Source organism: Salvelinus namaycush, unplaced genomic scaffold (assembly GCF_016432855.1).
Source record: "Salvelinus namaycush isolate Seneca unplaced genomic scaffold, SaNama_1.0 Scaffold2386, whole genome shotgun sequence".
NCBI classification, from domain to species: Eukaryota; Metazoa; Chordata; class Actinopteri; order Salmoniformes; family Salmonidae; genus Salvelinus; species Salvelinus namaycush.
In genome coordinates, this window is record NW_024059215.1 from 21480 (window position 1) to 35390 (window position 13911).

Below are 13911 nucleotides of genomic sequence, written 5' to 3' on the forward strand. Positions count from 1 at the left end.
AAATTTGGATTGGCACCGAAAACCCTCACAAACTTTTACAGATGCACAATTGAGAGCATCCTGTCGGCTGTATCATCACCTGGTACGGCAACTGCACCGCCCGCGACCGCAGGGCTCTCCAGAGGGTGGTGCGGTCTGCCCGACGCAAACTATCTGCCCTCCAAGACACCTAGAGCACCCAATGTCACAGGAAGGCCAAAAAGGTCATCAAGGCTGGGACCGAGAGACTGAAAAACAGCTTCTATCTCAAGGCCATCAGACTGTTAAATGCTGTTAAATAGACATCACTAGCACATTAGAGGCTTTAATAATGGAACACCAGTCACTTTAATAATGTTTACACATTTTTCATTATTCATCTCGTATGTATATACTGTATCCTATTCTACTGTATCTTAGTCTATGCCGCTCTGACATTGCTCATCATATATTTATATATTCTTAATTCCATTCCTTTACTTAGATGTGTGTGTATATGTTGTGAAATACTTGTTAGATACTACTGAACTGTTGGCGCTACAAACACAAGCATTTCGCTACACCCGCAATAACATCTGCTAAACACGTGTATGTGACCAATAAAATGTGATTTGATTAAGTTAATGGAAGTGCAGCACAGACACAAAAGTCCATCCCTGGAGTGTCTCTCACTCTGCTCCCATCTGGTGGCCAGACTGTGTTACTACTCCTCTCATCCATCAGAGAGACTGGGTAAAATGAGGAATATCCCAAACATACACACAACGTATCCAGAAACCACAACAATACTCCACGACAAGCTTTGGTTAAATGTCATGTTTATTCTATCGAGGAGGAACAGTTTAACAATGAACGAAAAATGAACAGGGGGTTTACAAAACGAATGAAAAGACAGAGAAATTATATTCACATATTCAACAATGACCGTTATTAATGATGACTTAAACTCTCCACATTTTCACTCTGGAATAAACTTCTGTGTTTTGGGTTTGGTTTGGATCGAGACGGCACAAACACTAAACACAAAACACACTGCCCAATGTGCCACGATGCATCTATGAACATCTGAGTGTGTGTGTGCATGTGTGTGGTATGTATGGTGTGTGTAGGTCTCTGTTATTAAACAGTAGACATTAAGCCTAGCCAGGATTTGAGTGGAGATGTCTCATAATGACCGTGCTTCTACACCTGCATTGCTTGCTGTTTGGGGTTTTAGGCTGGGTTTCTGTACAGCACTTTGAGATATCAGCTGATGTAAGAAGGGATTTATAAATACATTTGATTTGATTTGATCGTCCTCTCCTCAGTGAGTGAGTGTGAGAGAGAGAGCATAGATATGTGTGAGTGTACATGTGTGTGTTGTGTACATGTGTGTGTTGTGTACATGTGTGTGTTGTGTTCACTTCTTCTCCCCCTTGTCGTTGTACTCCAGGAAGAAGTCGTTGCAGGCGACGGTGAGCGCCCCCACCAGAATAACAAACTCAGTGAAGTCCACCTCTCCATCATTGTTGGCATCCAGGTCCCCCATCACCTTGTCCACTGCTTCCTTGTCCTGGGCATTCTGGGTGAGGGAGAGAGGAAGACTTTTACGCTGTGTGTCTGTGCGTGTGTGTCTGTGTGTGTGTGAATCTCCTTACCCCCAGGTAGTTGCCCAGCTCTGCAGAGAGCATCACTTTGAGCTCTGCTCTGCTCAGGGTGTATTTGTCGCCCTCGTCTCCAGAATACTTATGGAAGGTCTGGATCATCAGCTGCATGGCGGTCTCCAAGGTGGACACATTCTCTGTGTTGGTAGGGTTAGACATACTACAGCGGTAGAGAGACAATAGACATGGTTAGGATCATGATTAATAACATTGTTAGACACACTACAGAGGTAGAGAGACAATAGACATGGTTAGGATCATGATTAATAACATTGTTAGACACTACAGAGGTAGAGAGACAATAGACATGGTTAGGATCATGATTAATAACATTGTTAGACACTACAGAGGTAGAGAGACAATAGACATGGTTAGGATCATGATTAATAACATTGTTAGACATACTACAGAGGTAGAGAGACAATAGACAAGGTTAGGATCATGAGTAGGTGTTTCACATTGTAGTAGGACATCAAGTGATGTAGCCTGTGCAGTGTGTGTATTTTCTCATGGAAGCTGAGCCAGGATCAGATGGATCAGTCAAGCACACTGTAGAGAGCAGTGGAGGCTGGTGAGAGGAGGACATCTCATAATAATGGCTGGAATGGAGTGATATCAAACACATGAAACACCCCCCCAAAAACGTGTTTGATATCATTCCATTCCGGACATTATTATGATCCATCCTCCCCTCAGCAGCCTCCACTGTTACAGAGACACAGTATCAACTGAGTTAGCAATAACCATGTCTGCTGAGCACGGCAGGACAGATAGGACGAGAGAGAGAGGGATGGATGAATAGACAGAGAGAGAGAGAGCTGCTTCTTCCTCAACCCTGTCTAGTTCCTGAATTAGTCACAAGTATAAAGTCATCCTACCCAACATCTGAAGAACTACAAACCCCAAGAGCCCTTCTACATTACTAAAGCCCCAGACAGTTAGCCATGGAGTATGATGATGATTGATGGTTAGTTTCCCCACTTAAGGATAAGTTGATCCTGGATCTGTGGGGAGCCACATTGAGACACTGTGATGGAAAGGAGATAGGTAATAGTGAGCAGGATATGTGAACCCCAGCCTTCTGATAAGAGTGAAACTCACACCAGGTAGAAACACACCCAGCTCTAACTCTGTCTCTAACCCTATAGCCCTGTCCTGTCCTGTCCAACCCAGTACAGGAGGAACTGGGACCATAGGAACCTGAGCTGCTCTCTACCTGAGCTGGACTGGATGGTTGGTAACAGAGAAGACAGGTGTATGTATCCCACCACCCTGCCTCCATCCCACCCCTCCATCTCTTTATCCCACCCCTCATCTCTCCATCCCACCCATCCATCTCTCCATCCCACCCTTCCATCTCTTTATCCCACCCCCATCTCTCCATCCCACCCATCCATCTCTTTATCCCACCCCTCATCTCTCCATCCCACCCATCCATCTCTTTATCCCACCCCTCATCTCTCCGTCCCACCCATCCATCTCTCCATCCCACCCATCCACCTCTCCATCCCACCCTTCCATCTCTTTACCCCACCCTTCCATCTCTTTATCCCACCCCCATCTCTCCATCCCACCCCCCATCTCTCCATCCCACCCATCCATCTCTTTATCCCACCCATCCACCTCTCCATCCCACCCATCCATCTCTTTACCCCACCCTTCCATCTCTTTATCCCACCCCCATCTCTCCATCCCACCCCCCATCTCTCCATCCCACCCCTCATCTCTCCATCCCACCCATCCATCTCTTTACCCCACCCTTCCATCTCTTTATCCCACCCCTCATCTCTCCATCCCACCCATCCATCTCTCCATCCCACCCATCCATCTCTCCATCCCACCCATCCATCTCTCCATCCCACCCATCCATCTCTTTATCCCACCCCTCATCTCTCCATCCCACCCATCCATCTCTCCATCCCACCCATCCATCTCTCCATCCCACCCTTCCATCTCTTTATCCCACCCCTCATCTCTCCATCCATCTCTCCATCCCACCCATCCATCTCTTTATCCCACCCCTCATCTCTCCATCCCACCCCTCTACCTCTCCATCCCACCCCTCCACCTTCCCTTCCATCTATCTGTTAATCCCATCCCACCCCTCCACCTTCCATCTATCTGTTGATCCCATCCCACCCCTCCACCTTCCCTTTGCTCCCCATCCCTTCCCCACCTCTCCATCTTACCTCCACCACCCCTCCACCTCTCCATCTTACCTCCACCACCCCTCCACCTCTCCATCTTACCTCCACCACCCCTCCACCTCTCCCACCCCTCTTCCCTGACCACTCTACTTCTTTCCCTACAATTACATTTACACTGTATCAAATTCACTTTATCCCAACAGAAATCTGAGGTCATTCTTGTTTAGGAAAAATATAGATTTGCCTCCTTTGAGCAAGATATTAACATAAACAGAAAATAAAGAAGAAAAAGAAGAGAGAGGTCAGGACAGAGGAAACACAACAGGTCATAAACTCTATACAGGCTAACATCACACCGGTATAGACCAGGGAATAGACATGAAATCCCCAAACACAGAGTAGTGAAGTCTACAGTACAGGCTGTGTGCTTTCCCCTTTCTGTAAGAGTTATATTGACGTTGTTTAGGGTTACAGCAACACAAACTTTGTATCATTGTCTCTAGATCACAAACAGCTGAAATATATTTCATCTGCTACACATTTTACCGTGCTAGACAGAACTACCTCCTGAAGAGCAAAAGGGCTGAATTGTTTTGCCTGTTGCTGAAAACGGCATTAATTCCTGAGTCAACCTTTCTTCCTTACCTGAGCAAAGGAGGAGTGCTGGCCTGCTGTTGGACACGTAGAGGGAGAGTAACGAAGAACGGTGAGGAGGGGGAGATGGACAGCCTCTTAAATACTTCTCTCCCTCCTCCCACTTCACTTCTCTCCCTCCTCCCACTTCACCTCTCTCCCTCCTCCCACTCCATCTCTCTCCCTCCTCCCACTCCGCCTCTCTCCCTCCTCCCACTCCATCTCTCTCCCTCCTCCCACTCCGCCTCTCTCCCTCCTCCCACTCCGCCTCTCTCCCTCCTCCCACTCCGCCTCTCTCCCTCCTCACACTCCGCCTCTCTCCCTCCTCCCACTCCGCCTCTCTCATCCTCCTCCATCCCTCTCTTCTTCCACCTGTTGCTCCTATTCTCTGTCCCATCCCCCCGTCTCCTCTCCTCCTTCTCCGTTTACACGACGGACACCTGCCTTCCTGTGATGGACAGATAAGATCCATCCTTCATAAAAGCTGTCAGACATGACACCACATCACTACCTCAGGATGATCCCATTTACATTATTAGTATGAAATATTACCCCCACTGGTGTAACATACTCATTACTGTAGAGTATGGTATAGTATGGTATAGAGCTTGACCTAGTGTCAAGACTACTGGAGAACACTCTAGCAGTTTCACCTGTGAGAGATGTGAATTAAATTTTAATGAAATCATGAATTATCCTTCAAGAAGTTTTTGAGAAAGCCAGGGAGAGGAGGAGAGGGAAAGCAGAAGAGGAGAGGAGGAGGAGAGGGAAAGCAGAAGAGGAGAGGAGGAGGAGAGGGAAAGCAGAAGAGGAGAGGGGGAGAGGGAAAGCAGAAGAGGAGAGGAGGAGGAGAGGGAAAGCAGAAGAGGAGAAGGAAAGCAGAAGAGGAGAGGGGGAGAGGGAAAGCAGAAGAGGAGAGGAGGAGGAGAGGGAAAGCAGAAGAGGAGAGGGGGAGAGGGAAAGCAGAAGAGGAGAGGAGGAGGAGAGGGAAAGCAGAAGAGGAGAGGAGGAGAGGGAAAGCAGAAGAGGAGAGGAGGAGGAGAGGGAAAGCAGAAGAGGAGAGGGGGAGAGGGAAAGCAGAAGAGGAGAGGAGGAGGAGAGGGAAAGCAGAAGAGGAGAGGAGGAGAGGGAAAGCAGAAGAGGAGAGGAGGAGAGGGGAGCGATGTGGTGTAGCCTATTTATACACTTTGGCCACAGAGCCAAGGTGCAGAGAGAGCCACAATGGAGACAAGGTGCAGAGAGCCACAATGGAGCCAAGGTGCAGAGAGAGCCACAATGGAGACGAGGTGCAGAGAGAGCCACAATGAAGACAAGGTGCAGAGAGAGCCACAATGGAGACAAGGTGCAGAGAGAGCCACAATGGAGACAAGGTGCAGAGAGAGCCACAATGGAGACAAGGTGCAGAGAGAGCCACAATGGAGACGAGGTGCGGAGAGAGCCACAATGGAGACAAGGTGCAGAGAGAGCCACAATGGAGACAAGGTGCAGAGAGAGCCACAATGGAGACAAGGTGCAGAGAGAGCCACAATGAAGACAAGGTGCAGAGAGAGCCACAATGGAGACAAGGTGCAGAGAGCCACAATGGAGACAAGGTGCAGAGAGAGCCACAATGGAGACAAGGTGCAGAGAGAGCCACAATGGAGACAAGGTGCAGAGAGAGCCACAATGAAGACAAGGTGCAGAGAGAGCCACAATGGAGACAAGGTGCAGAGAGAGCCACAATGGAGACAAGGTGCAGAGAGAGCCACAATGGAGACAATGTGCAGAGAGAGCCACAATGGAGATAAGGTGCAGAGAGAGCCACAATGGAGACAAGGTGCAGAGAGCCACAATGGAGACAAGGTGCAGAGAGAGCCACAATGGAGACAAGGTGCAGAGAGAGCCACAATGGAGACAAGGTGCAGAGAGAGCCACAATGAAGACAAGGTGCAGAGAGAGCCACAATGGAGACAAGGTGCAGAGAGAGCCATTCAGAGCCATTCAGAGATGTGAATTAAATCTTAATGAAATCATGAATTATCCTTCAAAAAGTTTTTGAGAAAGCCAGGGAGAGGAGGAGAGGGAAAGCAGAAGAGGAGAGGAGGAGGAGAGGGAAAGCAGAAGAGGAGAGGGGGAGAGGGAAAGCAGAAGAGGAGAGGAGGAGGAGAGGGGAAGCAGAAGAGGAGAGGAGGAGAGGGAAAGCAGAAGAGGAGAGGAGGAGAGGGGAGCGATGTGGTGTAGCCTATTTATACACTTTGGCCACAGAGCCAAGGTGCAGAGAGAGCCACAATGGAGACAAGGTGCAGAGAGCCACAATGGAGCCAAGGTGCAGAGAGAGCCACAATGGAGACGAGGTGCAGAGAGAGCCACAATGAAGACAAGGTGCAGAGAGAGCCACAATGGAGACAAGGTGCAGAGAGAGCCACAATGAAGACAAGGTGCAGAGAGAGCCACAATGGAGACAAGGTGCAGAGAGCCACAATGGAGACAAGGTGCAGAGAGCCACAATGGAGACAAGGTGCAGAGAGCCACAATGAAGACAAGGTGCAGAGAGAGCCACAATGAAGACAAGGTGCAGAGAGAGCCACAATGGAGACAAGGTGCAGAGAGCCACAATGAAGACAAGGTGCAGAGAGCCACAATGAAGACAAGGTGCAGAGAGAGCCACAATGGAGACCAGGTGCAGAGAGCCACAATGGAGTCAAGGTGCAGGGAGAGCCATAATGGAGACAAGGTGCAGAGAGAGCCACAATGAAGACAAGGTGCAGAGAGCCACAATGGAGACAAGGTGCAGAGAGAGCCACAATGGAGACAAGGTGCAGAGAGAGCCACAATGGAGACAAGGTGCAGAGAGAGCCACAATGGAGACGAGGTGCAGAGAGAGCCACAATGAAGACAAGGTGCAGAGAGAGCCACAATGGAGACAAGGTGCAGAGAGAGCCACAATGAAGACAAGGTGCAGAGAGAGCCACAATGGAGACAAGGTGCAGAGAGCCACAATGGAGACAAGGTGCAGAGAGCCACAATGGAGACAAGGTGCAGAGAGCCACAATGAAGACAAGGTGCAGAGAGAGCCACAATGAAGACAAGGTGCAGAGAGAGCCACAATGGAGACAAGGTGCAGAGAGCCACAATGAAGACAAGGTGCAGAGAGCCACAATGAAGACAAGGTGCAGAGAGAGCCACAATGGAGACCAGGTGCAGAGAGCCACAATGGAGTCAAGGTGCAGGGAGAGCCATAATGGAGACAAGGTGCAGAGAGAGCCACAATGAAGACAAGGTGCAGAGAGCCACAATGGAGACAAGGTGCAGAGAGAGCCACAATGGAGACAAGGTGCAGAGAGAGCCACAATGGAGACAAGGTGCAGAGAGAGCCACAATGGAGACGAGGTGCAGAGAGAGCCACAATGAAGACAAGGTGCAGAGAGCCACAATGGAGACAAGGTGCAGAGGGAGCCACAATGGAGACAAGGTGCAGAGAGCCACAATGGAGACAAGGTGCAGAGAGAGCCACAATGGAGACAAGGTGCAGAGAGAGCCACAATGGAGACAAGGTGCAGAGAGAGCCACAATGGAGACAAGGTGCAGAGAGAGCCACAATGGAGACAAGGTGCAGAGAGAGCCACAATGGAGATAAGGTGCAGAGAGCCACAATGGAGACAAGGTGCAGAGAGAGCCACAATGGAGACAAGGTGCAGAGAGAGCCACAATGGAGACAAGGTGCAGAGAGAGCCACAATGGAGACAAGGTGCAGAGAGAGCCACAATGGAGATAAGGTGCAGAGAGCCACAATGGAGACAAGGTGCAGAGAGAGCCACAATGGAGATAAGGTGCAGAGAGCCACAATGGAGACAAGGTGCAGAGAGAGCCACAATGGGGTATCACTTACTGTCTCAGTCAGTGTGCTATTGTAGCAGTGGATTGCCATGGCCCGGGCCTGTAGCCATATTGTACTGCATGTCAAAACATAGGCCAGGGGAAGCAATGTTTAGATAAACACCACAAAAACAGGAGAAACCCTGGAGGAAGGTGAGAGGCCCTGCTATGGCACAGACAATATTCTTTCAAAGATGCATGCCATCCACAAGATTAAAATACAGGCCATCTCAATACTTATACTCTGAAATGGAAAATATTTCATTTACAGTTTTCCACAATTGTTTACACACGTTTGCTGAATCATTGGGCCATTTTCCCAAAACTCTAAACACAAAACTTTACAAATCTCTAGCAAAAGCAAACACTGCATTCAAAACTGTTTTATCGCTTTCTATAATGTTTTTTTTTTGTTGCATCAAAATGACACGCGTCATATGAATAGATCTGTCTACCAACCAAACACACTGATGTGCTCAACACAAAACACTACTATGAATATCCCAGCAGTAGGTTTATGATGTGCTCAACACAAAACACTACTATGAATATCCCAGCAGTAGGTTTATGATGTGCTCAACACAAAACACTACTATGAATATCCCAGCAGTAGGTTTATGATGTGCTCAACACAAAACACTATGAATATCCCAGCAGTAGGTTTATGATGTGCTCAACACAAAACACTACTATGAATATCCCAGCAGTAGGTTTATGATGTGCTCAACACAAAACACTATGAATATCCCAGCAGTAGATTTATGATGTGCTCAACACAAAACACTACTATGAATATCCCAGCAGTAGGTTTATGATGTGCTCAACACAAAACACTACTATGAATATCCCAGCAGTAGGTTTATGATGTGCTCAACACAAAACACTACTATGAATATCCCAGCAGTAGGTTTATGATGTGCTCAACACAAAACACTACTATGAATTTCCCAGCAGTAGGTTTATGATGTGCTCAACACAAAACACTACTATGAATATCCCAGCAGTAGGTTTATGATGTGCTCAACACAAAACACTATGAATATCCCAGCAGTTGGTTTATGATGTGCTCAACACAAAACACTACTATGAATATCCCAGCAGTAGGTTTATGATGTGCTCAACACAAAACACTACTATGAATATCCCAGCAGTAGGTTTATGATGTGCTCAACACAAAACACTACTATGAATATCCCAGCAGTAGGTTTATGATGTGCTCAACACAAAACACTATGAATATCCCAGCAGTAGGTTTATGATGTGCTCAACATAAAACACTACTATGAATATCCCAGCAGTAGGTTTATGATGTGCTCAACACAAAACACTACTATGAATATCCCAGCAGTAGGTTTATGATGTGCTCAACACAAAACACTACTATGAATATCCCAGCAGTAGGTTTATGATGTGCTCAACACAAAACACTATGAATATCCCAGCAGTAGGTTTATGATGTGCTCAACACAAAACACTATGATTATCCCAGCAGTAGGTTTATGATGTGCTCAACACAAAACACTACTATGAATATCCCAGCAGTAGGTTTATGATGTGCTCAACACAAAACACTATGAATATCCCAGCAGTAGGTTTATGATGTACTCAACACAAAACACAACTATGAATATCCCAGCAGTAGGTTTATGATGTGCTCAACACTACTATGAATATCCCAGCAGTAGGTTTATGATGTGCTCAACACTACTATGAATATCCCAGCAGTAGGTTTATGATGTGCTCAACACAAAACACTATGAATATCCCAGCAGTAGGTTTATGTGCTCAACACTAAACACTACTATGAATATCCCAGCAGTAGGTTTATGATGTGCTCAACACAAAACACTACTATGAATATCTCAGCAGTAGGTTTATGATGTGCTCAACACAAAACACTACTATGAATATCCCAGCAGTAGGTTTATGATGTGCTCAACACAAAACACTACTATGAATATCCCAGCAGCAGGTTTATGATGTGCTCAACACAAAACACTACTATGAATATCCCAGCAGTAGGTTTATGATGTGCTCAACACAAAACACTACTATGAATATCCCAGCAGTAGGTTTATGATGTGCTCAACACAAAACACTACTATGAATATCCCAGCAGTAGGTTTATGATGTGCTCAACACAAAACACTACTATGAATATCCCAGCAGTAGGTTTATGATGTGCTCAACACAAAACACTATGAATATCCCAGCAGTAGGTTTATGATGTGCTCAACACAAAACACTACTATGAATATCCCAGCAGTAGGTTTATGATGTGCTCAACACAAAACACTACTATGAATATCCCAGCAGTAGGTTTATGATGTGCTCAACACAAAACACTACTATGAATATCCCAGCAGTAGGTTTATGATGTGCTCAACACAAAACACTATGAATATCCCAGCAGTAGGTTTATGATGTGCTCAACACAAAACACTATGATTATCCCAGCAGTAGGTTTATGATGTGCTCAACACAAAACACTACTATGAATATCCCAGCAGTAGGTTTATGATGTGCTCAACACAAAACACTATGAATATCCCAGCAGTAGGTTTATGATGTACTCAACACAAAACACAACTATGAATATCCCAGCAGTAGGTTTATGATGTGCTCAACACTACTATGAATATCCCAGCAGTAGGTTTATGATGTGCTCAACACTACTATGAATATCCCAGCAGTAGGTTTATGATGTGCTCAACACAAAACACTATGAATATCCCAGCAGTAGGTTTATGTGCTCAACACTAAACACTACTATGAATATCCCAGCAGTAGGTTTATGATGTGCTCAACACAAAACACTACTATGAATATCTCAGCAGTAGGTTTATGATGTGCTCAACACAAAACACTACTATGAATATCCCAGCAGTAGGTTTATGATGTGCTCAACACAAAACACAACTATGAATATCCCAGCAGTAGGTTTATGATGTGCTCAACACTACTATGAATATCCCAGCAGTAGGTTTATGATGTGCTCAACACAAAACACTATGAATATCCCAGCAGTTGGTTTCACGCCCTGGCCTTAGTATTATTTGTTTTATTTATTATTTTAGTTAGGTCAGGGTGTGACATGGGGTATGTGTGTATTTTGGGGTATTATATGGTAGAGGGGGTGTTTGTTGTAGTTTATGGTTTTGTGTTGAGTGTATGTGTCTAGCTGTGTCTATGTTGGGTGTAGTTCTAGGAAAGTCTATGGTGGCCGGAATGGGTTCTCAATTAGAGACAGCTGATTTCGGTTGTCTCTAATTGGGAGCCATATTTAAGGCTGCCATAGGCTTTAGCTGTTTGTGGGTCATTGTTTGTGTATATGTATAGTTCGACGTAAGTAGTTTGTGTGTGCACTTACGTTTGAAGTTTTCACGATCGTTTGTTGTTTTTCGTTAGTGTTGTAATAGTGTGTCGTGTTCATCTTCGTCGTTGTTATTAAAAAGAAGATGTATCCAAATCATGTTGCGCCTTGGTCCTCTCGTTCATGTCAACACGATCGTGACAGAATGACCCACCAATACCGGATCAAGCAACATGACCAGCGGCAACAGGAGCAGCACAAAGAGGAATGGAAATGGGAGTGTAATCTGGACTACACTACATGGGAGGAGATCGACAGGTGGGCGATCGACCCAGGGCGAGTGCCGGAGCCAGCCTGGGATTCTCTGGCGCAGTGTGAGGAGGGATACCGGCGAATGGAGGCAGCACGACGACGCGGTAGGAAGCCTGTGAGTCAGCCCAAAAAATTTCCTGGGGGGAGGCTAAGAGGTAGTGGGCCGAGGGCAGGTAGGAGACCTGCGCCCACTTCCCAGGCTAACCGTGGAGAGCGGGAGTACGGGCGGACACCGTGTTACGCAGTAGAGCGCACGGGGTCTCCTGTACGTGTTCATAGCCCAGTGCGGGTTATTCCACCTTCCCGCACTGGTAGGGCTAGATTGGGCATTGAGCCAGGTGCCATGATATCGGCTCAACGCGTCTGGTCTCCAGTGCGTCTCCTCGGGCCGGTATACATGGCTCCAGCCTTACGCATGGTGTCCCCGGTTCGCCTACATAGCCCGGTGCGGGTTATTCCACCTTCCCGCACTGGTCGGGCGACGGGGAGCATTCAACCAGGTAAGGTTGGGCAGGCTCGGTGTTCAAGGGAACCAGTACGCCTGCACGGTCCGGTATTTCCGGCGCCACCTCCCCGCCCCAGTTCAGTTCCACCAGTGCCTACACCACGTAACAGGCTTCCAGTGTGTCTCCAGAGCCCTGTTCCTCCTCCACGCACTCGTCCTATGGTGCGTGTCTCCAGCCCGGTATCACCAATTCCGGCACCACGCACTAAGCCTCTTGTGCGTCTCCAGAGTCCTGTGCATCCTGTTGCTGCTCCCCGCATTAGCCCTGAGATGCGTGTCCCCAGTCCGGTACTACCAGTTCCGGCCCCACGCACTAGGCCTAATGTGCGTCCCCAGGGTCCAGTATGCCCTGTTCCTTCTCCCCGCACTAGCCTGAAAGTGCGTGCCTTTAGCCCGGTGCCACCAGTCCCGGCACCACGCACCAGGCCTACAGTGCGCCTCAGCCGGCAGGAGTCTGCCGTCTGCACAGCGATGCCTGAACTGCCCGTCTGCCAAGCGCCATCTGAGCCATCCGTCTCCCCAGCGCCATCTGAGCCATCCGTCTCCCCAGCGCCATCTGAGCCATCCGTCTCCCCAGCGCCATCTGAGCCATCCGTCTGCAATGAGCCTGCAAAGCCGCCCGTCTGCCATGAGCCTGCAAAGCCGCCCGTCTGCCATGAGCCTACTGAGCCGTCCGCCAGACAGGAGCCGCTAGAGCCGCCAGCCAGACAGGAGCCGCTAGAGCCGCCAGCCAGACAGGAGCCGCTAGAGCCGCCAACCAGACAGGAGCCGCTAGAGCCGCCAACCAGACAGGATCCGCCAGAGCCGCCAACCAGACAGGATCTGCCAGAGCCGCCAACCAGACAGGATCTGCCAGAGCCGCCAACCAGACAGGATCTGCCAGAGCCGCCAACCAGACAGGATCTGCCAGAGCCGCCAACCAGACAGGGTCTGCCAGAGCCGCCAATCAGACAGGATCTGCCAGATCAGTCAGCCAGCCATGAGCAGCCAGATCCGTCAGCCAGCCATGAGCAGCCAGATCCGTCAGCCAGCCATGAGCAGCCAGATCCGTCAGCTAGCCATGAGCAGCCAGATCCGTCAGCTAGCCATGAGCAGCCAGATCCGTCAGCTAGCCATGAGCAGCCAGATCCGTCAGCTAGCCATGAGCAGCCAGATCCGTCAGCTAGCCATGAGCAGCCAGATCCGTCAGCTAGCCATGAGCAGCCAGATCCGTCAGCCAGCCATGAGCAGCCAGATCCGTCAGCCAGCCATGAGCAGCCAGATCCGTCAGCCAGCCATGAGCAGCCAGATCCGTCAGCCAGCCATGAGCAGCCAGATCTGTCAGCCAGCCATGAGCCGTCCAGCCAGGATCTGCCCATTATCCTGGTGCTGCCCCTTATCCTGGTGCTGCCCCTTATCCTGGTGCTGCCCCTTATCCTGGTGCTGTCCCTTATCCTGGTGCTGCCCCTTATCCCGGTGCTGCCCCTTATCCCGGTGCTGGCCCTTATCCCGGTGCTGCCCCTTATCCCGGTGCTGCCCCTTATG

The 13911-nt window shown here is 48.6% G+C and overlaps 1 protein-coding gene across 1 annotated transcript; it reads right to left on the reverse strand.

Annotated features, from left to right (window-relative positions):
• Positions 1–1346: 1346 nt before the first annotated feature.
• On the reverse strand, positions 1347–1757 carry LOC120038772 (protein S100-A1-like). The gene is made up of 2 exons (XM_038984417.1): positions 1617–1757; positions 1347–1540 (listed from the first exon to the last, which is right to left on the reverse strand). Exons 1-2 carry the CDS (start codon positions 1731–1733, stop codon positions 1379–1381), a joined length of 279 nt encoding a protein of 92 aa, XP_038840345.1. The 5' UTR covers positions 1734–1757; the 3' UTR covers positions 1347–1378.
• Between the last annotated feature and the right edge of the window lie 12154 nt (positions 1758–13911).